Source organism: Triticum urartu, chromosome 2A (genome assembly GCF_056163025.1).
Source record: "Triticum urartu cultivar PI428250 chromosome 2A, HENAU_Tu73, whole genome shotgun sequence".
Taxonomy (NCBI): domain Eukaryota; kingdom Viridiplantae; phylum Streptophyta; class Magnoliopsida; order Poales; family Poaceae; genus Triticum; species Triticum urartu.
In genome coordinates, this window is record NC_141874.1 from 25210738 (window position 1) to 25232282 (window position 21545).

Here is a 21545-nt window from a genome sequence, read left to right on the forward strand (position 1 = left end):
AGTATTCATTATAAATCTGAAATAATCTTTTGGAAAAAATGGCTATCGCATTCTGTGTATTCATTATAAATCTGAAATAATCTTTTGGTAAAAATGGCTATCGCATTCTGTATCATAGCTAGCGGAACCGAAACAAAATAAACGTCTTAAGTATAATATCTCGTGAATGTGGATCAAATTAGGCAAGACAGCTAGAATAAAGGATGATTCAACTTGCAGGAAATTTGAACTTACGACCTACTAGCAGTATAATAAAGTTTATAGACTATTAGCTAGATAAATAGAAGAAACATTTTATGTTGATTCATTCTTCCTTCGGGACTTCTTTGACTACCTAGACGATGGTTTGGCGAGATGCTGGCGCTGACTCTCGAACCCCATCTGGAAGTTCACCAACCGCCTGTATACGTTGTAGGTGGCATACGCGTCCATGGAAGCATAATAGATGTTCTTCAAGGGCAAGGGCGCTTCTGCCCATATATGGTGGTCATCTTCTGTGAGAATGTCCTTCATCTTGGTGTAGCTGTGGTGGATGAGCGTAGTCAGCCAAGCCATACATTGGCTTAATCGTCACTGGATCAGGCACTCTCCACATATTCTGGATATCCACAAAGTTTTGTACCACCAGACCAACATGCTTTAGTTTTTTCTTGTCATTCTCGATGTCCACCCCAACAAAGGTGTACTCCTCATCGAGCAGGAAGGTGGCAAGCAGGCCGCAGTGCTCATCAGCAATGCTTATGTGGTACACGAGGACGTAGATGCCAACGCATAACCGGACCACGGCCGCCATCTGTGTCGAACCACGAGGCCAGGTGTACTCCACATCCAGTGCAACTATCTTCTGGTCGTCGTTCCGCAGCCAGTATTTGAATCTGCCAATACAGTACTCAACAGAGCTAGCCTTGTTCGTGTACTTAACACAAATTTCGGTATTTCCATCTGCCCTAGCATCATAATCATTCTCGAACGCCATGCCGAAGGACTGTAATTGATGAAACCAGTATAAGACATGAAGCATGACAATAAAATGATAACAATAAGCCGAGATGAATATGACGGCAGATAGTATAGGAATTCTGGCGCTATTGAAAGTTTATGTAAACAAGTGCATGAACAATTTAAACTAAAAAAGTACTCCCTCTGTAAAGAAATCACTAAAGCAGTGAACCAAAAGTTGTTATATTTCCTTGCAGAGGGAGTATATGCGAATTAACAATATAAATTTACGCTCTTGAAATATTTATCTAAACAACTGCATCAACAATCAAGAATAAACATGTATCTATGAATTGTTCATCGCCCATGCAGATGAACTTGTGTGTACAAACTAAAGATGCAGGAGAAAAACAAGAAATTGGCAAGACAACGGACTAGATGTTGCAAGCAGATGAATCTGTGTGCAAAATTCTCATAAGGCAACAGACTACATGTTGCAGGCAGATGAATCTGTGCGCACAAAATAAAGAAGCAGGAGAACAAGAAATTGACAAGAAGAAGGCCATCGTATGTGCTGCTACTGGAGAACTACTAACAAAATTGACAGGAAGGAGAACTCACCGATCCAGAAGCCAGATTGTTGGGAGAGTGGGCGACGCAGAGGAAGAGGGGATCGAGAGGACGCAGAGGTAGAGGAACCGTTTTTGGAGAATCGTGGCAGTGAGGACGAAGCGCCCTCGCGCATGCCCGTCCTAAATAATTGGGACGGGGCTCGTCCCGCCTGTTGGAGTCCTCGCTTCCTTTTTCATGTTCACATTTAAAATGGGCTCACCCATAGGCCCGTATAAGAAAGCACAAGAAGCCCAAACGCTTCACGGTTGACATTACTGATCTAAACTTGCTAAAAAATTCTCAAAATAAAAATATAGCTAAAAAACTTTACGTGATCTAAAACTACCTCTTCGTGAGATCCCAAATTCCCAATATTTCCTTGTGGTGGGTTGTTAGAGAATCCCCTATACATAAACATTACGTGATCTAAAACTACCTCTTCATGAGATCCCAAATTCCCAATATTTCCTTGTGATCGGTTGTTAGAGAATGCCCTATAAATACGAAGCTTTTCACGGCATAGATCGTAAACTTCCACACCACGCCGCCCATACCTAGCCTTCCATGACTACACCGAATTACCACCCCACGCCGCCAAAAGTAGCTCCCAGGTCAGTGAAGCCGACGGAGCCGTCATCTTCAAAGCCTGCGTCGGCGAATCCTGAGATGAAAGAGAAGGGCACGTCAGAGAAGCCGACGAAAGAGAAGGGCACGTCGGAGAAGCCGGCGAATCAAAAGATGAAAGCGAACGGCAATGGAGCCGGTCGCCATCGAGAGAATCCTCCGGTAATGATCGAGATCCTTGTATTGTGTATACACCCTCCTTCCCAAGTCTGCATGCAATCCCATTATTTACAGCCATAACGAACTATCCCTATTTTACCGAAGGGAGATTGGTGTGTCTAGATTAGCATAAAATCAATGACATAGGACTTAGATAAGCAATACTTAGAGCACATCTAGATGTGCTTTAGCAAAACTTAAGGGAGATCGTGGATACCTTCCTCTCTTAGTTTTTAGTCGTGAATGCATCTCTCTGTAATGAAACTTGCGCTAATTTTCGTGCTGGAAAGTTCTACGTGCAACGATATGGAAAGGAAGGACTAGTAATTCAACTTTGTTTAAAACCAGCAACCGAATCAACAAAATAATTGTAGTACTCCTAAATGCCTGTTCAAATACGCAGTAGACAGAATACAAAGTAGTTTTGTACGTAAGTTGCACGCCTCACTTATTTGGCATTGAGAACATCAAATGTATGGACTATATTAAATTTTAGGTTGACGAGAAATAAAGGAGAAAACTAAAGAGAAAGATGGATAGTAGGATCACATGTTACATTCCTAGTATGGTGATTATCTATAAACTATTGATCTTATGATCATGTATGCAATTATTTTCGTAAGCGTGACGCCTGAAACTTTAGTAGTGTACATATAACAAAGTCTGCTCTTTGTACTAAAAATCTATACTATTATCAGTCAATTTGCGGACAAAGATAGCTTGTTTTTCTATGTCTGGTGCTCATTATATGGCCTAGAAGCTCTATAATTTCATGCAGTAATGTAGAGCACAATTTTGCTATTGGCATAGATTACATCTAGTCGGTTCTATGCGTGTTTAAATGAATACCATACAGAATCTAATCACACTATTTGTACATTAAGGGAACTCAGGTTGCTTCATTGCTGCAATACGAGAAGTTCATAAAAGATTTAAACGCACAACAACTGACGTACATCAAGTTGATTGGACTGGGTGAACTTCTTAAGACTCCTGGCATGAGAATCAGACGTCTACTGTGCCAGGCCATCGCTTATTCATATGATGCAGAGCAGGATGCCTTTATAATTAATGGGAGACCATGTAGGATCACACTAAAAGATGTGGAGCATATAACAGGCCTGCCCTGCATGGGGAAGAATCACGTCTCTTCAAATCACAATGATACTTTGGAGTTGTGGAAGGAACTGAAAGACCCCAATGACACAAAAGTAACTTTGAAAGGATTGCTAGCCAAGATGAAAGGCAAAAGCACACTTAATTTTGTCAGGCCATTTGTCTTGTACACCATAGGCAAATATGTATGCCCGACAACACAGCAGTATGTGGACAACAGATACCTTGGGATTGTTAGAAACGTTGAGACAATAAAGAGCACCAATTTTGGACAGCTTACACTTGACCATCTTATGACTAGCGTCAGAAAATTTGTAAATGGAGCAAATCTAGAGGGCAACCTACCACTACTGCAAGTAATACAATCATTATTAACATACAATACATTTAATTTTATGGAAAATTTTCTAAGCTGTTTTTGTTGTAATGCAGACGTGGTACTACGAGAAGTGGAGGGTGCACCAATTGGACTCTACCATCTCGTATGCATCAAGGTTAAGGCCGCTGATCCAAAAATGGAGTGACGAGAAGGCACAGAAGGTTGACAACATAATCAACAAAAATTATATAGGAGTTGGAGAGGTAAAGTGTTAGTACTGTGTGCCTGGATTATCTACCATATTTTTTGAATGATACTAACGACACTAACATACAGTATGTCGATGACCTGCTGCGGCCTTTCAATCTGCCACCAGTTGGGACGCTGGTCAAACCAAAGACTGACGGTTAGGTAAATGATGAACATCAGACACAAATATATATTGTAACTTTGCAAGTACAATCGAAGTCTTATGCTTCTAACTGCTTGTAATTTGCAGGATAAGGCACTCATGGGCCGTGTATTGGCTGATTTGAAAGAAGTTGCCTCCATTGTGCGGGAAGCCAGTGCACAACAATTTGATAGGATGAGCACCCTTGAAAAAAAATGACCGAGTGCCTTAGGCGTACACTTGCGAACGGCAGACGCACGGATGACCTCATCACGGAATTCAATGTAAGTATACCATTATGAGTTTCTATAAATATTTTTACTATCAATACTCTCCACACTAACACATTTGTTTTAAAGAACCACTGCTATGGAATATTTGATGCTGATTGCCCAGGAGTAGAGGACATACAGCTATCTGACCTGGGAGTACCTGCGGACCCAATGGAGGTCCCAGGAGAGAATACTACTCACCAGCAAAAACAAAAAAAGACACGGAGGTCATTGCCAAAGGCATTTCTGCTAAGGGGATACAAAAAGATAACATGGATGCCCCCATGAAGAACGTAGCTGAAGATTTGCAGCCTGCTCCTAGTTTGCAATTGCGAAGGCATTCAAAAACGACCACAAGCCTTGAAGCTTTCATGGTGAAACATATTTCACATCTAACTGGTTTTTTTAAGTTAATGAAGATTCGTAGCTAGCATATGATCTTCCATGTTCAGGATGAAGAAGACAGAGTTGTTGCTGCAGCTTGCAAGGAGAGTCTCAAGAATGTTTCACAGCTTCATAAAGAGCTGGATGCTTCGCAGGTTGCTCCGAGTTTGGATTCGCGAAAGCATTCCAAAGCCACCACAAGCCTTGAAGCTTTCCTGGTGATGCACATTTTACAGTTAACTGGTTTTGTTTTTTTATTTCGCGCAGATTGCAAGCTAACAAGTGCTTTATTTCGAATCACAGGATCCTCTGAATTTGAGGCACAATGAGAATGTGCGAAAGGCTGAACAAAGAAGAGATCAAGATGATGAAGATGTCAATATTGAGGTGGGGGGAGAGGTAGGTACCAAAAGCAAACACCGGTCTGCCAAGGCTAAGGCAATAAGGGAGCCGAAAGAGACACATGTCTTCCCAGTTGATGAGGACAACTATGATGATTCTTTAGCAAAGCAGCGACAAGATAGCGTGGTTGATTCCATGCTACCAACTCGTAAGAGCATCTGGAAAAGAGTGGCATCTTCATTATTGTGCAATGAAGATTATGTTCTGTACGATAGTGATAAGAAGAGAAAGAGAAACAGGACTCCATCGGAGTCTACCAATGATTCCAAGGATACAAAGAATACAAAGAGGAAAAACCGTGCAAGCATTTTTAAAGATACAGACACAGGTGGTTCGAGGCTCGAGACCGACCTTGACAAGTTTCGACAGAATCACGTGGCCGAAATTGTCAACACCTCAGATCTTGATAAACAATTCACTAGTAGAAAACAGGGCTATGGTCCAGGCCGGCTCAGCCCATTAGTCCCGGTTCAGTGTAGAACCGGGACTAATGTGGGCATTGGTCCCAGTTCGTGAGCCCAGGGGGCCGGCCGGGCCATGTGGGCCATTGGTCCCGGTTCGTCTGGACCTTTTGGTCCCGGTTGGTGGAACGAACCGGGACCAATGGGCCTCGCTCCTGGCCCACCACCATTGGTCCCGGTTGGTGGCCTGAACCGGGACCAAAGGCTCCCCTTTAGTCCCGGTTCTTGCCACAAACCGGGACCAATGAGGTGCCTATATATACCCTCGCCCGCGAGCAGAGCACTCCAGTGCTCTGTCTTTCTCTGGCCGGCGAGGGGAGGGGTTTGTGGTGCTCTAGCTCACCTCCTATGCACATGAGGTGTTCGATGGAATGCCCGAGCCACACTACTTAAACTTTCTCCTCTCGAAGCTCGACCTCCAAGCTCCATTTTCCTCGAGATTTGTCTAGATTTAGCGGTCCGTCACGCCCCGTCCCCGTCTTCACCGCCGTCGATCACCCGCACTGATCTCATCACCGACACCACCGTGGTGAGCCTCTTGTTCTTATCTTCTTTCTGAAAGGAAAAAATATTCTTACTTGTCTGTTTAGATAGATACTTGTATCATTTTCTTACATTTATTATTGCATCTTATATAGTGCGATGGTTTTGGTATCCGCCCCCGTCGGCCCTCGTCCTGTCTATGATTCGGATTTGGTATGTATATTATCTTCATAACTATTGGTTCATTTATTGTTTATGAAAATTATGCCGACCAACGTGACATAGATTTTTTTTATCTAGGAATGTTGTGAATCGGAAATGCCAACCGACCCTATTGTCGAGAGGTTAAATTTAGTGGAAGAAGAAAACAATTTGTTGAAGGAAAAAATAAAAAAAATTGAGGAGGAGAAGATGATATTGGAGTTGCATGTTGCGGATGTCGTCAATGATCACAAGATCAAGATGGATGCAATGCGCTTGAAGATTAGAAAGATTAGAAAATATGCCATTCATACCGAGGCTTGGTATCATTATGCCGTTGGATCAATTGTTACCTTGGTTGCGATTATGATCGCATTTGTTTTCGCATTGAAATGTTTTACATAGTTTCAATGTATGGTTTAATTAATTAGATGCTCTGGAGAGCTATATGTTGTTAGATGAGAACTATGTATGCACTTTGGTTTTAATGTGATGATGAACTTCTATTAATTTGGACACTTAATTATATATAATGCACGCAGATGAACCGGCAATGGATGTACGGTGACAGACACACCCGCGAGTACATTAAGGGCGTGCATGAGTTTCTCGATGCGGCTGAGGCAAACAAGCAGAATGGTTTTATGTGTTGTCCATGCACTGAATGTGGGAATACGAGGTCTTACTCTAACCGGAAAATCCTTCACTCCCACCTGCTTTACAAGGGTTTCATGCCACACTATAATGTTTGGACGAGGCACGGAGAAATAGGGGTTATGATGGAAGACGGCGAAGAAGAAGAGTACGATGACAACTATGTGCCCCCTGAATACGGTGATGCTGCAACGGGGGGAGCTGGTGAAGATCAAGAGGAACCAGACGATGTGCCCAATGATGCTGCCACGGGTGAAGCTGCTGAAGATAAAGAGGAACCAGACGATGTGCCCGATGATGATGATCTCCGCCGGGTCATTGTCGATGCAAGGACGCAATGCATTAGTCAAAAGGAGAAGCTGAAGTTCGATCGCATGTTAGAGGATCACAAAAAAGGGTTATACCCCAATTGCGAAGATGGCAACACAAAGCTCGGTACCATACTGGAATTGCTGCAGTGGAAGGCAGAGAATGCTGTGGCTGACAAAGGATTTGAGAAGCTACTGAAAATATTGAAGAAGAAGCTTCCAAACGATAACGAATTGCCCGACAGTACATATGCAGCAAAGAAGGTCATATGCCCTCTAGGATTGGAGGTGGAGAAGATACATGCATGCCCTAATGACTGCATCCTCTACCGCGGTGCCTACAAGGATCTGAACGAATGCCCGGTATGCGGTGCGTTGCGGTATAAGATCAGACGAGATGACCCTGGTGATGTTGACGGCGAGCCCCTCAGGAAGAGGGTTCCTGCGAAGGTGATGTGGTATGCTCCTATAATACCACGGTTGAAACGTCTGTTCAGAAACGAAGAGCATGCCAAGTTGATGCGATGGCACAGTGAGAACCGAAAGAAATATGGGAAGTTGAGAGCACCCGCTGACGGGTCGCAGTGGAGAAAAATCGAGAGAAAGTACTAGGATGAGTTTGCAAAGGACCCAAGGAATGTATGGTTTGCTTTAAGCGCGGATGGCATTAATCCTTTCGGGGAGCAGAGCAGCAATCACAGCACCTGGCCCGTGACTCTATGTATGTATAACCTTCCTCCTTGGATGTGCATGAAGCGGAAGTTCATTATGATGCCAGTTCTCATCCAAGGCCCTAAGCAACCCGGCAACGAAATTGATGTGTACCTAAGGCCATTAGTTGAAGAACTTTTACAGCTGTGGAATGGAAATGGTGTACGTACGTGGGATGAGCACAGACAGGAGGAATTTAACCTTAAGGCGTTGCTGTTCGTGACCATCAACGATTGGCCCGCTCTCAGTAACCTTTCAGGACAGACAAACAAAGGATACCACGCATGCACGCACTGTTTAGATGACACTGAAAGTATATACCTGGACAAATGCAGGAAAAATGTGTACCTGGGCCATCGTCGATTTCTTCCGACCAACCATCAATGTCGAAAGAAAGGCAAGCATTTCAAAGGCGAGGCAGATCACCGGAAGAAGCCCGCCATGCGCACCGGTGATCACGTGCTTGCTATGGTCAATGATTTACACTACGTAATCTTTGGAAAGGGTCCCGGTGGACTAGCTGTTCCGAATGACGCTGAGGGACACGCACCCATGTGGAAGAAGAAATCTATATTTTGGGACCTACCCTACTGGAAAGACCTAGAGGTCCGCTCCTCAATCGACGTGATGCACGTGACGAAGAACCTTTGCGTGAACCTGCTAGGCTTCTTGGGCGTGTATGGGAAGACAAAAGATACACCTGAGGCACGAGAGGACCTGCAACGTTTGCACGAAAGAGACGGCATGCCTCCGAAGTAGTATAAAGGTCCTGCCAGCTACGCTCTTACGAAAGAAGAGAAAGAAATCTTCTTTGAATGCCTGCTCAGTATGAAGGTCACGACTGGCTTCTCGTGGAATATAAAGGGAATAATAAATATGCCAGAGAAAAAGTTTCAGAACCTAAAGTCTCATGACTGCCACGTGATTATGATGCAACTGCTTCTGGTTGCATTGAGGGGGCTTCTACCGGAAAACGTCCGATTAGCCATTGTGAAGCTATGTGCATTCCTCAATGCAATCTCTCAGAAGGTGATCGATCCAGAAATCGTACCAAGGCTAAGGAGTGATGTGGCGCAATGTCTTGTCAGTTTCGATCAGGTGTTCCCACCATCCTTCTTCAATATCATGACGCACGTCCTAGTTCATCTAGTCGACGAGATTGTCATCCTGGGGCCCGTATTTCTACACAATATGTTCCCCTTTGAGAGGTTCATGGGAGTCCTAAAGAAATATGTTCGTAACCGCGCTAGGCCAGAAGGAAGCATCTCCATGGGGCCATCAAACAGAGGATGTTATCGGGTTTTGTGTTGACTTCATTCCTGGCCTTAACAAGATAGGTCTCCCTAAATCGCGGTATGAGGGGACACTGACTGGAAAAGGCACTCTTGGAAGAGACTCAATAATATGCAGGGACGGATATTCTTGGTCTCAAGCACACTACACAGTTCTACAGAACTCTACCTTGGTGACCCCGTATGTCGATGAACACAAGAACAGTCTGCGCTCCAAACACCCGGAGCAGTGCGACGACTGGATTGCATGTGAACACATCACGACTTTCAGCAGTTGGTTGGAAACACGTCTCAGAGGTGACAACACTGTTTGTGATGAGTTGTACTTGTTGCTCAGGGGACCATCTTTGACTGTATTGACTTACAAAGGATACGAGATAAATGGGAATACATTTTACACGATCGCCCAAGATCAAAAGAGCACCAACCAAAACAGCGGTGTCCGCTTTGATTCAGCAACCGAGAGCGGAAAGGACACATATTATGGTTACATAGTAGACATATGGGAACTTGACTACGGACCTGATTTTAAGGTCCCTTTGTTTAAGTGCAAATGGGTCAATCTGTTAGGCGGCGGGGTACAGGTAGACCCACAGTACGGAATGACAACAGTGGATCTGAAAAATCTTGGGTACACTGACGAACCGTTCGTCTTAGCCAATGATGTGGCACAGGTTATCTATGTGAAGGACATGTCTACCAAACCGAGAAAAAGAAAAGATAAGGAAGCGAATACATCATACGATGAGCCAAAGCGCCACATAGTTCTTTCAGGAAAAAGGGACATCCTGGGAGTGGACGGCAGGACAGACATGTCTGAAGATTATGAGAAGTTTCATGAAATTCCTCCCTTCAATGTCAAGCCTGACCCAAGCATCCTGATAAACAATGAAGATTATCCATGGTTACGGCGCAATAAGCAAATGACACAAGCAAAGAAAAAGTGAAGACTTTCTCCCGCAATAAGCAAATGCTATGTGGGTGAAATTATGATACCATCCCAACTTTCAACTTTTTCAGAGTTCATTTGAAATGCTTTCATGTCTTATGGTTCGAAACTTTGATACTTCGAAAGTGATTGTCCATTTTGTACACGAAGTGCATCAAGTTTTTGTTGTAACCCTCTCTACTTTTTGGAACATGCTATGTGGGTGAAATGATGATACCATGCCAACTTTCAACCTTTTCAGAGTTCATTTTGAAATGCTTTCCAATTTCAGAGTCATTTAGCTCAAAGAATGAATTAATAGCAAACAGAATGAACTACAAAACTTTTATGAAAATAAAAACAATCAATTAAAATATTATGTTATGGTCAACTAAATAAAACTATAATATTCTTCAATAGCAAAAAGAATATAATTTGTGTGACCTAAAATCAAACAATAAGTATTTAATTGTAAGTATAAATAAAAAATAAATAGCAAAGAAGAAAAAAATTCTAATTTTATAGTAAAGTTATTCATAAACTAGTGATTCACACAAATTTTTAAAAATTCAAATTTAAACTATTTAAAATTTAAAACTAATGGCACTAACAGAAAGTTTATAATTTTTGTGACCTAAAATCAAAAAGAAATCACTAAAAAACTGTAAGTATTTAGTTGTAAGTAGAAATAAAAAATAAATAGAAAAAAAATTCTAATTTTATAGTAAAGTTATTCATAAACTAGTGATTCACACAAATTTTTAAAAATTCAAATTTAAACTATTTAAAATTTAAAACTAATGGCACTAACAGAAAATTTATAATTTTTGTGACCTAAAAGCAAAAAGAAATCACTAAAAAACTGTAAGTATTTAGTTTTAAGTAGAAATAAAAAAATAAAAAACCAAAAAATATAGAAATAAAAAAGAAAAAACCAAAAAAAATGCCACCTACTGGGCCTCCACGGCCTGAATACGACTAGAAACCCTACATGGGCCAGGATTCAGGCCCGCAGAAGGCCCAATAGGCCCACAGGCAAAGCAGTGTCAAATTAGGCCCATAGGCCTGCTATTCAGAGGAGTTCGAGAGGGAGGAGGCAGCAGAGCTTATAAACCAGTGCCGGGCGCTCTCAACTAGCGATGTGGGACTAAACTTATGGGCGCAGGCAGCACAAGGGCATTGGTCCCGGTTGGTGGCACCAACCGGGACTAAAGGGGTGAATTGGTCACGGTTCGTGGAACCAACCGCGACCAATGCCCCCCTTTAGTCCCGGTTGGTGCCACCAACCGGGACCAATGGGCTTCGCTTCCCGCCCTTTGGGTTGCCGAAAAGAGGCCATTGTCCCGGTTTGTGGCAGAAACCGGGACTAATGCCCACCTTTAGTCCCGGTTGCTGCCACGAACCGGGACTAAAGCCTCTGCTATATAAGGCCACACTTTGCAATTTTTCATTCTCATCTTGCAGTTGCAGTTGCCGACGCCGCCCGCCCCCATCGTCGCCGTCGGCCGCGCCCATCGTCGCCATCGCCCGCGACGCGCGCCGCCCCGGCCCGCCCCCGTCGCCGTCGCCCTCGTCCCTGCCCCCGTCGCCGCGCCCCCGTCGCCCCCGTCGCCGTCGCCCTCGTCCCTGCCCCCGTCGCCGCGCCGGCCGGCCCCTTGCTCGACGCCCACCGCCCCGGCCCGCCGTCGCCGTCGCCCGCGTCTCCTACCCCAAGCGCGCGCCCACTGCCCCGTCGTCATCCTCGCCGCCGACTCCGCGGTCCTCCTCTAGTCCGGCCGGCGCCCTAGATTTTTTTCATATATATATGCTTGTTTTTCATATATATATGCTTGTTTTTTATATATATGTATACATATGTTCTCTGTGTATATATCTATGTTCATGTATATATGCAAAAGATTAGGATTAGAAGAGGGAGAAGAATATTAGGATTTTTTATATATATGTATACATATGTTCTCTGTGTATATATATATCTAGCTATGTTATATATGCAAAAGATTAGGATTAGAAAAATTAGGATTTTTTTCTGTTCATAGATTTTTTTTGGTGATATTAATTATTGTAAATATGAAAATGTTTGTATATTCATATGAACAAATGAATTAGAAGAGGGAGAAGAAGAGGGGGTCGAGGGTCATCGAACATGAGAGGAGGAAGAGGATAAAAAATGAAGAGGAGAAGAAAGAATAGAGGAGAAGATCTTCTCCTCTTTTTTTCTTCTTCTTCCTCTTTTTTTTATCGGGAACGAGGGTCGTCGAGGGTCGCCGAGCGGTAGAGGAAGAAGAGGATAAAATAGAAGAGAAAGAAAAAAAAGAGAGGGGTCGACGGTCGCCTAGGGGTTGAGGGTCGAGAGGGGGTCTAGGGTCGCCGAGAGGGGAGTGGAAGACGAGGAGAAATAAATAAGAAGAAGAAAAAAGAAGAAAAAGAAGAGGAGAGGAAGAAAGGAATAGTGGAGAAGAAGAGAAAATAGAATATATTCTATTTTGTCTTCTTCTCCACTATTCCTTTCTTCTTCTCCTCTTTTTTTTCTTCTTTTTTTTCTTCGACACGTGGGGGGGGTCGAGAACGTCAGACATTCATGAGAGAGGCGAGGAAGAAGGGGAAGAAGAGGGAGAAGAAGAGGAGAGGAAGAAGAGGAATTCTTCTCCTCTATTCTTTCTTTTCTTCTTTTTTCTTCTTCTTCTTCCTCTTTATTTTATCGGGAACGAGGGTCGTCGAGAGGTCGAGGAGCGGTAGAGGAGAAACGCTAAATAGAAAGTATCGTCGGTGTGAGATACATGTACCGTCGGTGTCGGACACTACACCCACATCCCACAAGTGGCGCGGGCTTCGATTTCCACGTCACTTGTGGGACGTGGATGTAGTGTCCGACACCGAAGGCCACATGTATCTCACACCCACGAAACTTGCTAGCTATTTAGGGTTTCCTCTATCGAAAAGAAGAGGAGAAATAAATAAGAAGAAGAAAAAAGAAGAAAAAGAAGAGGAGAAGAAGAAAGGAATAGTGGAGAAGAAGAGAAAATAGAATATATTCTATTTTCTCTTTTCTCCACTATTCCTTTCTTCTTCTCCTCTTTTTTTTTCTTCTTTTCTTCTTCTTCTTCTTCTTCTTCTTCTTCTTATTAGCCGGAAGTAGAGAGAGGTTTCCTAGTGTCAAAGTATTGAAGAAATCCATGCCTTCATCATTAGTCGGAAGTAACCAGGGCATGTTGGTACGAAGTTCTGCAAAGTTGTTTTGGAATGGAGTCCCGGATAGAATAATCCGCCTTTTGGTACCAATTCAGCAAAGGCCTTCCAAATAGCAATATTCGGAAGGCTCTTGCTGAACTTTGTACCAAAAGGCGGATTATCCTATCTGGGAGTCCGTTCCAGAACAACTTTGAAGAGCTTCGTACCATCATGCACATGTTACTTTCGCCTAATGATGAAGACATGGTTTTGTTGAATCCTGAGACACTACGCAACCTCCCGACCCCTCGGCGATCCTATCGAACATGAGAGGAAGAAGAGGATAAAAAAAGAAGAGGAAGAAGAAAAAAAGAGGAGAAGAAATAATAGAGGAGATCTTCTCCTCTATTCTTTCTTCTCCTCTTATTTTTCTTCTTCTTCCTCTTTTTTTTATCGGGAACGAGGGTCGTCGAGGGACATAGATGTAGTGTCGTCGTTGTCGATATATACCCCCTCCCGATAGCTTACTATGATTACGTAGCTAGTTCTACGTTTGGCACTAATATATCCATCTATCATGTTTGAATAATAATTGCCATGTTGTAAATATTTGTAGAAACTATGGACACCGCCCTAGACGAAGCAACAAAAGAAGCTTTGTTGAGGGACATAATCGTAGAAGGAAGTGATGCCATCTCGTTGTTTCTCAACGAAACCGATGGTCTGGAAGGACAGGGTGAACAAGCTGGCTACGGTGACCTAATGCCGATGCAAGAAGAAGAACATGAGGACGGCTCCGGTGACCCAATGCCGGTGCAAGAAGGACACCGTGATGACGGCTCCGGTGACCGAACCGAGTCCGGCCAGGTATATATATTAGTTAAGCCTATGCTGACTAGCTGATTGATGCATTCATTGTTTTGGTATGTACACATATTAATTAAGTCTTTGTTCTTTTTTCTAGCCCTCCGAATCGAGCACAACTTCGGTAAAGAGACGAGGCCCGAAGAAAAAGTTGAGCTCGGATGAAAAGTTTGAGATCATAGCAATCGCGCCCGACGGCCAACCTATTGAACCCCTCCGGACAAAGAGCGCATTTGTTGCTCAGTGCAGGGTTCTGGTTAGGGACAAGATCCCGATAAGCATCCAGCAATGGTTTAAGCCAGCTACAGAAGACCCTGAGGTGTCTTATGTCAATGATATGCAGAAAAATGATCTTTGGACTAAGCTGAAGTCAAATTTCACCCTACCGCCTGAGGATAATCCAGAGAACCCAGTTAAAGAGAAATTAATCAAGTCTTTTGCTCTGAAGAGGATGGCAGAACTATTCAGGAGGTGGAAGAAAGAGCTGAATAAGTTTGTCGAAAAAAATGAGACACCAGAATTCAAGGGCAGATATGAGAAGATCAGAGATCACTGGCCCGCATTTGTGGCCCACAAGACATCAGAAAAGAGTAAGAAGATGTCGGCGACAAACAAGCAAAATGCTGCGAAGAAGAAGCTTCACCATCGCACGGGGTCAGGTGGCTACCTCGTAGCCCGGCCTAAGTGGTCCAAGAGTGAGAATGATCTGGTTCATAAAGGGATCGAACCAGAGACAAATAACTGGCCAGACCGTTGCCGGACTTGGTTCTTCGGGGCTGGCAGAACCCTGGACCCTGAAACAGGGAAGTGCATTTGGACGAACGATCAAATGGACATACCAGTCAGTAAGCTTAAGCAGTATATCGAAGCAGCGCAGGAAGGGACGTTCTTTCCAGACAGAGAGAACGACAAGCTCACAATGGCCCTCGGGAATCCTGAGCACCCTGGACGGACACGAGGCACGCCAGGCTCCGTTCCGTGGAAGGTTGGGTTTCCGGACGCAGGCGGTTACAAATCTCATGAGAGGAGGAAAAAAGTGCAGCAGACCCAAATGCAGGCGCTGCAAGCAAGGGTGGACGTGATAGAAGAACGAGAAGCAAATCGCAGCAAACGTACTGCCGAAGCCTCCCCCGAAGCTACCCCGCCATCTCAGCGCAGAAGCAGCGTGGCTTCCACCGAGCTGCTTCAGCTAGAGCATGCCTTGACGGCTCCTGCCAGCTATCCCGTGGATGCTATCACGGAGTCTCAAAATTGCCACCTTATGACGCAATGGATGAATTTGAAGGTCAAGGCGGCTGTTGGCTCTGTTTATCCTACTGAACCCGGCGCAACTTTTCACTGCCGGCCGATTCCAGAAGGATATGCTAGGGTGATGGTGGATGAGATAACAGAGGGATTTGAGGACCTCCAGCTTGACCACCCTACCGGTGAAGGGGAGACTCGGCTGGGGTCTGCTCTGAAGACTCCATGCCTATGGCGGAAGGACCTCATCAACCTTCCGAACTGGACGCCACCGCCTCCTCCTCCTCTGGCGAGTCAGGGCACTCCGCCTCCACCGCCTCCTCCTCCTCCGGCGAGTGACGATCAGGGCCCTCGGCCGGCTCCTTCTCCGGCGCGCGGCGGCACTCCGCCTCCTTCTCCGCCTGCGCCAACGCGCCCGAGCAGCCCGCCTCCTCCTTCTCCGCCTCGTCAGCAAGGGCGGAAGAGACCTGCCGCCGCTCCAGCTGCTCCGGCGCGTCGTAGTCCTTCTCCTCCGCCGCTTAAGCAAGTAAAGAAGACAACCACTACGTCTGCTCGGTCGGCGTCTAGCAGTACAACTAGAGGCGGGAGGACATACAGATTCGGTCCTTCTCTGAAGACTCCAGAGAAGTTACCATACGAGAGGACCCAGGAGGAGAACGCCGAGATCGCGCGAGAAGAAGTGAAGAAATTCTTTGAAGGGGTGAAAGCAAAGAAACATCCACCTCCGAAGGAGAAGGTAGATCGGGTGAAAGTGAAGCGCACTCTGGCTGCCCTGACAAAACCACCGAAGTCTGATTCGCCGAAAGGAAACTATGACCGCATTATTGGAAAGGAATTTGCCGAAGCGGAGCGGTCGGGAAGTACTGTCAGTGATCAAAGGCTGAAACAACGACGAGCTGGGAAACAAATTGCCCAGCTCGGCGAACAAGCGAAGCAATCGTGCCCCCCACTCAAGGTGCCTAGCCACAACGTCGATAATGATCCGAGGAAGGTGCCTGGTTATAGCAATCGTGCAGATTACCTGCCCGACGAAGTACATTATGACCCCATGGACGTGCAGATACAAAGATACGAGTACGGGAAGCCTCTCGTCAAAGATGAAAGATCTCTATCAACGATGATGCGAAGATTGCATGATTGGTACTTGAAAATCTGCAGAGACTCTGGGGGGAGGAGTACTTTGTATGCGAGAGTTAAACCGGAGCATGACCTCGTTGGAATTGATCTGTTGCCTGTTCCATTTGAGGAGTTCTATCAGTTCTTCAATCAATTGGCCCTCGATAAAGCAACTGTCACCTGCTACTATCTGTAAGTAGTACTACTTCTGTCATTAAGTTTCTCTATATAGCTTAGCTCTTTCATTGCATGTATTTATAATCATCCTCACTATATTATGCAGATTGAAGATCATCGAATTGAAGAAAAGACAAGTCGGTGATATTGGGTTCATTAACACAAATCTCATAGATGCAACTCAGGTTAAATTTCATGCCGCAGAAACCGAGGCCAGCATGCTAGAATCGTTGATAATAAATCAAAACAAAGATATAATACTCTTTCCTTACAACTTCAAGTGAGTGTTACTGTCTTGTGCGTATTCGGTTTCCCTTATATATTAGTCAAGGTTATAGTAATGTAATTGATGAGTTATGCATGCGTGTGCAGTTTCCACTATATTCTCCTACATATTAAGCTTGAGCAGGGGCTAGTAACCGTCTTAGACTCAAGACGAAAAGATCCCAAGGACTATGCAGACATGACTCAAATACTCGAGAAGTAAGTTAAATCGATCATTATCCACCATATCAGCAACTTTGTTCATTTCCTGATATATCAAGTAATTGTTTTCTTTGTCCGGCAGGGTTTGGAGAAAATTCACCAGAAAAGCTCCGGGACTGCCGAAGGAGCTGCAATTTAGACACCCAAAAGTAAGTACTAGCTATAGTAGCATTTTAAGCGCATCTACTAGTCATTCAAGCGCTAGTTTCATCAATACCATTTGGCATTCTTGCTTATCAGTTTGATTAACCTCTATTTCTTGTAAAGTGGTTGTGGCAGCAACAAGGGAATGATTTCTGTGGTTACTATGTTTGCGAGTCCATCCGCCACACGACCTGTGAGCGGGGCTACACTGACGAACAATATGAAGTACGTAAATAACAACATTCACAATTTTATTTTATTACCATCATTTGTGTTGAGTTTCATTCATTCATATATATATATATGTATTGACCCCCTTCTTTAAATTAGATGTTCCGGAAGCGGGATGAACTCCTAGCACCAGCTCGCATGCGAGGAATTCAAGAGGAATTGGCGGCATTCTTTCTTGACCACGTGATCCCTGAAGACGGAGAATTCTATGTTAACCCTGAGTCCGTATGATTATATTTGTAAGAGATAATTACTGTATATATGTAGCCGGTAGTGTCAGATAGATATACGAGAACTTGTTGTTCGACCAATCTCTCGGAGAAGGAGAGGTGGTCGATATCACTTCTCTCTGTATATATGCATATATGTTCATGACGATCTTCTGTTTCCTTCGTTTGCTTACTAGCTAGCTAGCGTGTCTAGTCCTCTCTATATACGTATGTATAGTACGTAGCGTCGACCAAGCACAGACATAACAGAGGACACTTCTCTCTATTAGTTATAACTAGCTAACACAATATATGAAACACCTAAATTAACCCCCTAAAACCCCCAAACCCCCCCCCCTTTCAAAAAAAAACAAAAACCCCAGCCACAGAAGTGCTGACGCGTGGATGCCTATTGGTCCCGGTTGGTGCCACCAACCGGGACCAAAGGCCCTCCACGTGGGCAGTGCGCAGAGCCCAGTCAGGAGACCCTTTGGTCCCGGTTGGTGGCACCAACCGGGACCAAAGGGTCTCCTGACTGGGCTCTGCGCACTGCCCACGTGGAGGGCCTTTAGTCCCGGTTCTGGATTGAACCGGGACTAAAGGGTGGAGGTATTAGTACCGACACTTTAGTCCCGGTTCCTGAACCGGGACTAAAGGCCCTTACGAACCGGGACTATAGGCCCTTTTTCTACCAGTGATTGGTGGTAATTGATGACATTGTTCTACTACAGAAGCATTTGCAATGCCTCACCATGACAGATGGAGTTTTAGATGACAAATGGTTGGGTGACGAAGTAAGATATTTGCCAAATTATTTTATCAATTTTCTTTTGCATAGTACAATTAACTTGAATTTTGTTTTAGTTGGTTGATGCTGTGATTCAGATCATGCGTCATGATCATCCTGAGGACATAAGGGACAGGCAACTGGTTTACATTGAGAGGGTGGCCGGCGTCGCTATGCTCAAAAGAGATGGTAAGGTAGAGAACTGCCACGAGGCCGCTTTGGCGGGCAGTCATGGAACAACAAAAGGAGACAACTACCTCAGACATGATCTGGTACCATCTAACCATGACATAAACACATTTATTTTTGTAATCATTATGCATGTTGATGTAATCTTCTTTGTTGTCCAGGTTTTTCTACCTACGAACATGGCGAACACCCACTGGTTCCTTGTGGTCGTAAACCCCAGAAGGAGGGAGATTCAGATTCTTGATTCACTTTTCAGCTACGTAGTAACACAAGTGGTTCATGTGGTGAGATTTTAAACGTCTTCCAATATAACACAGCATTTAGCATCATACCTAACCTTGAATCGTGAGCAACTTCTCATACCATGGACTTTGGCAGATACGTGGGGTGGAAGCACATCTGAGAGCATCGCTGCGAATCAATGGACCACAAAGCCATGCATGGCAAGACATTAACGTGACCCAATGGACAGTAAAGCATGTTGCTGTGCCAAGATAAGATGACAAGTCAGTCAACAGTATTAGCTTCTCAATACGTTTTGAATTTTTAATACGTGAAATGGTGCTAACAAAATTAATTGTTGTAGTTCTTCTTGTGCACTCTACATGCTGAAGAACATCGAATTCTTTAGGGGAGAAGATCTTACGCTGCGTTATGACCAAGTACGTAGAGTAACACCTAAAATTCTGTCAATTTTGTAAACATATGGAACGATACTAACATATCCTCCCATGCAGGCATACATTGACAATTATAGAAGAGAGCTTCCTGTTGCCCTTCTTACTTAGCCCTACAACAAATTGAAGTCCATGAAAAGGCTGAAGACGTACATTGCTAGCCTATCGGATGCAGCTGCGATTGAAGATCATGAAGATGCAAGCAGTTAGTCCAGCAGTGGTTGATTCTTAGATCTGGAGTGTACACTTGGTTAAGAAGCGGTAGAGTAGGGTGTGGTTTGGTTTGGTTTTAGTCCCGAAGAAGGTTTCCTAGCCATGTTCATAGTCCAGTGCGGATTAATCAAGTTGTAATATTTCACAGTACTGGTTCCAAATACTATTCTTGAAATAAATTTGGTCTGCATGGGAGACGCTGAAACATATATTTGCTTTTTACAACCAAAACTTTTGAAGCTTTTTTTAACATTGCTAGTTAGAAGTTTCAGAAAAATTTCAGTTAGTGCTGAAATATTTTGGCTGAAAGGCAAATATTGCAGTGAGTGCTTAAATGAATGAAGTTCAGTTATTTCATCGAAATCTCACCGAAGTGAAAACCATGGTGTCGTGCCATCTTGAGCAGCAACAGAAATGATTCAGCGTTATTAACAAAATTTGGTCTCACAGATACAAGGAAAAAAGGTATGATTTTGAGCATGCAAGATCGGATGGGCAATAAAAGAACTTCACAAGAGAGTAAAATACTTCACAAATAATTAGGAGGGGGCTCGTCGCAGCAGTTGGAGTCCTCGCTTCCTTTCTCATGTTCACATTTCAAATGGGCTCATCCCATTATAATAGGCCCGTATAAGAAAGCACAAGAAGCCCAAACGCTTCACGGTTGAGATTACTGATCTAAACCTACTAAAAAATTTGAAAAATAAAAAAACTAGCTAAAAAACCATTACGTGATCTAAAACTACCTCTTCGTGAGATTCCAAATTGCCAATATTTCCTTGTGATCGGTTGTTAGAGAATGCCCTATAAATACGAAGCTTTTCACGGCATAGATCGTATACTTCCACCCCATGCCGCCCATACCTAGCCTTCCATGACTACACCGAATTACCACCCCACGCCGCCCAAAGTAGCTCCCAGGTCGGTGAAGCCGACGGAGCCGTCATCTTCAAAGCCCGCGTCAGCGATCCTGAGATGAAAGAGATGGGCACGTCAGAGAAGCCGACGAAAGAGAAGGGCACGTCAGAGAAGCCGGCGAATCAAAAGATGAAAGCGAACGGCAATGGAGCTGGTCGCCATCGAGAGAATCCTCCGGTAACGATCGAGATCCTTGTATTGTGTATACACCCTCCTTCCCAAGTCTGCATGCAATCCCATTATTTACGGCGCACTTCTTTTTGATCTCGTTTAGTTACAGCCATAACGAACTATCCCTATTTACCGAAGGGAGATTGGTGTGTCTAGATTAGCATAAAATCAATGACATAGGACTTAGATAAGCAATACTTAGAGCACATCTAGATGTGCTTTAGCAAAACTTAAGGGAGATCGTGCATGCCTTCAGTTTTTAGTCGTGAATGCCTCTCTTTGTAATGAAACTTACGCTAATTTTCGTGCTGGAAAGTTCTACGTGCAACGATATGGGAAGGAAGGACTAGTAAATGGTGGAGCAAATCTGGAGGGCAACCTAGCACTGCTGCAAGTAATACAATCATTATTAACATACCATACATTTAATTTTATGGAAAATTTTCTAAGCTGTTTTTGTTGTAATGCAGACATGGTACTACGATAAGTGGAGGGTGCACCAATTGGACTATACCATCTCGTATGCATCAAGGTTAAGGACGCTGATCAAAAACTGCCACGAGGCCGCTTTGGCGGGTAGTCATGGAACAACAAAAGGAGACAACTACCTCAGACATGATCTAGTACCATCTAACCATGACATAAACACATTTATTTTTGTAATCATTATTCATGTTGATGTAATCATCTTTGC

General features: G+C 44.1%; 1 protein-coding gene across 1 annotated transcript; it reads right to left on the reverse strand.

The window, feature by feature from the left end:
- Window positions 1-487: 487 nt before the first annotated feature.
- Window positions 488-976, reverse strand: LOC147983107 (uncharacterized). Its single transcript, XM_087540642.1, has one exon. The coding sequence runs from the start codon at window positions 974-976 to the stop codon at window positions 488-490; it is 489 nt and encodes a 162-aa protein (XP_087396768.1).
- Window positions 977-21545: the final 20569 nt, after the last annotated feature.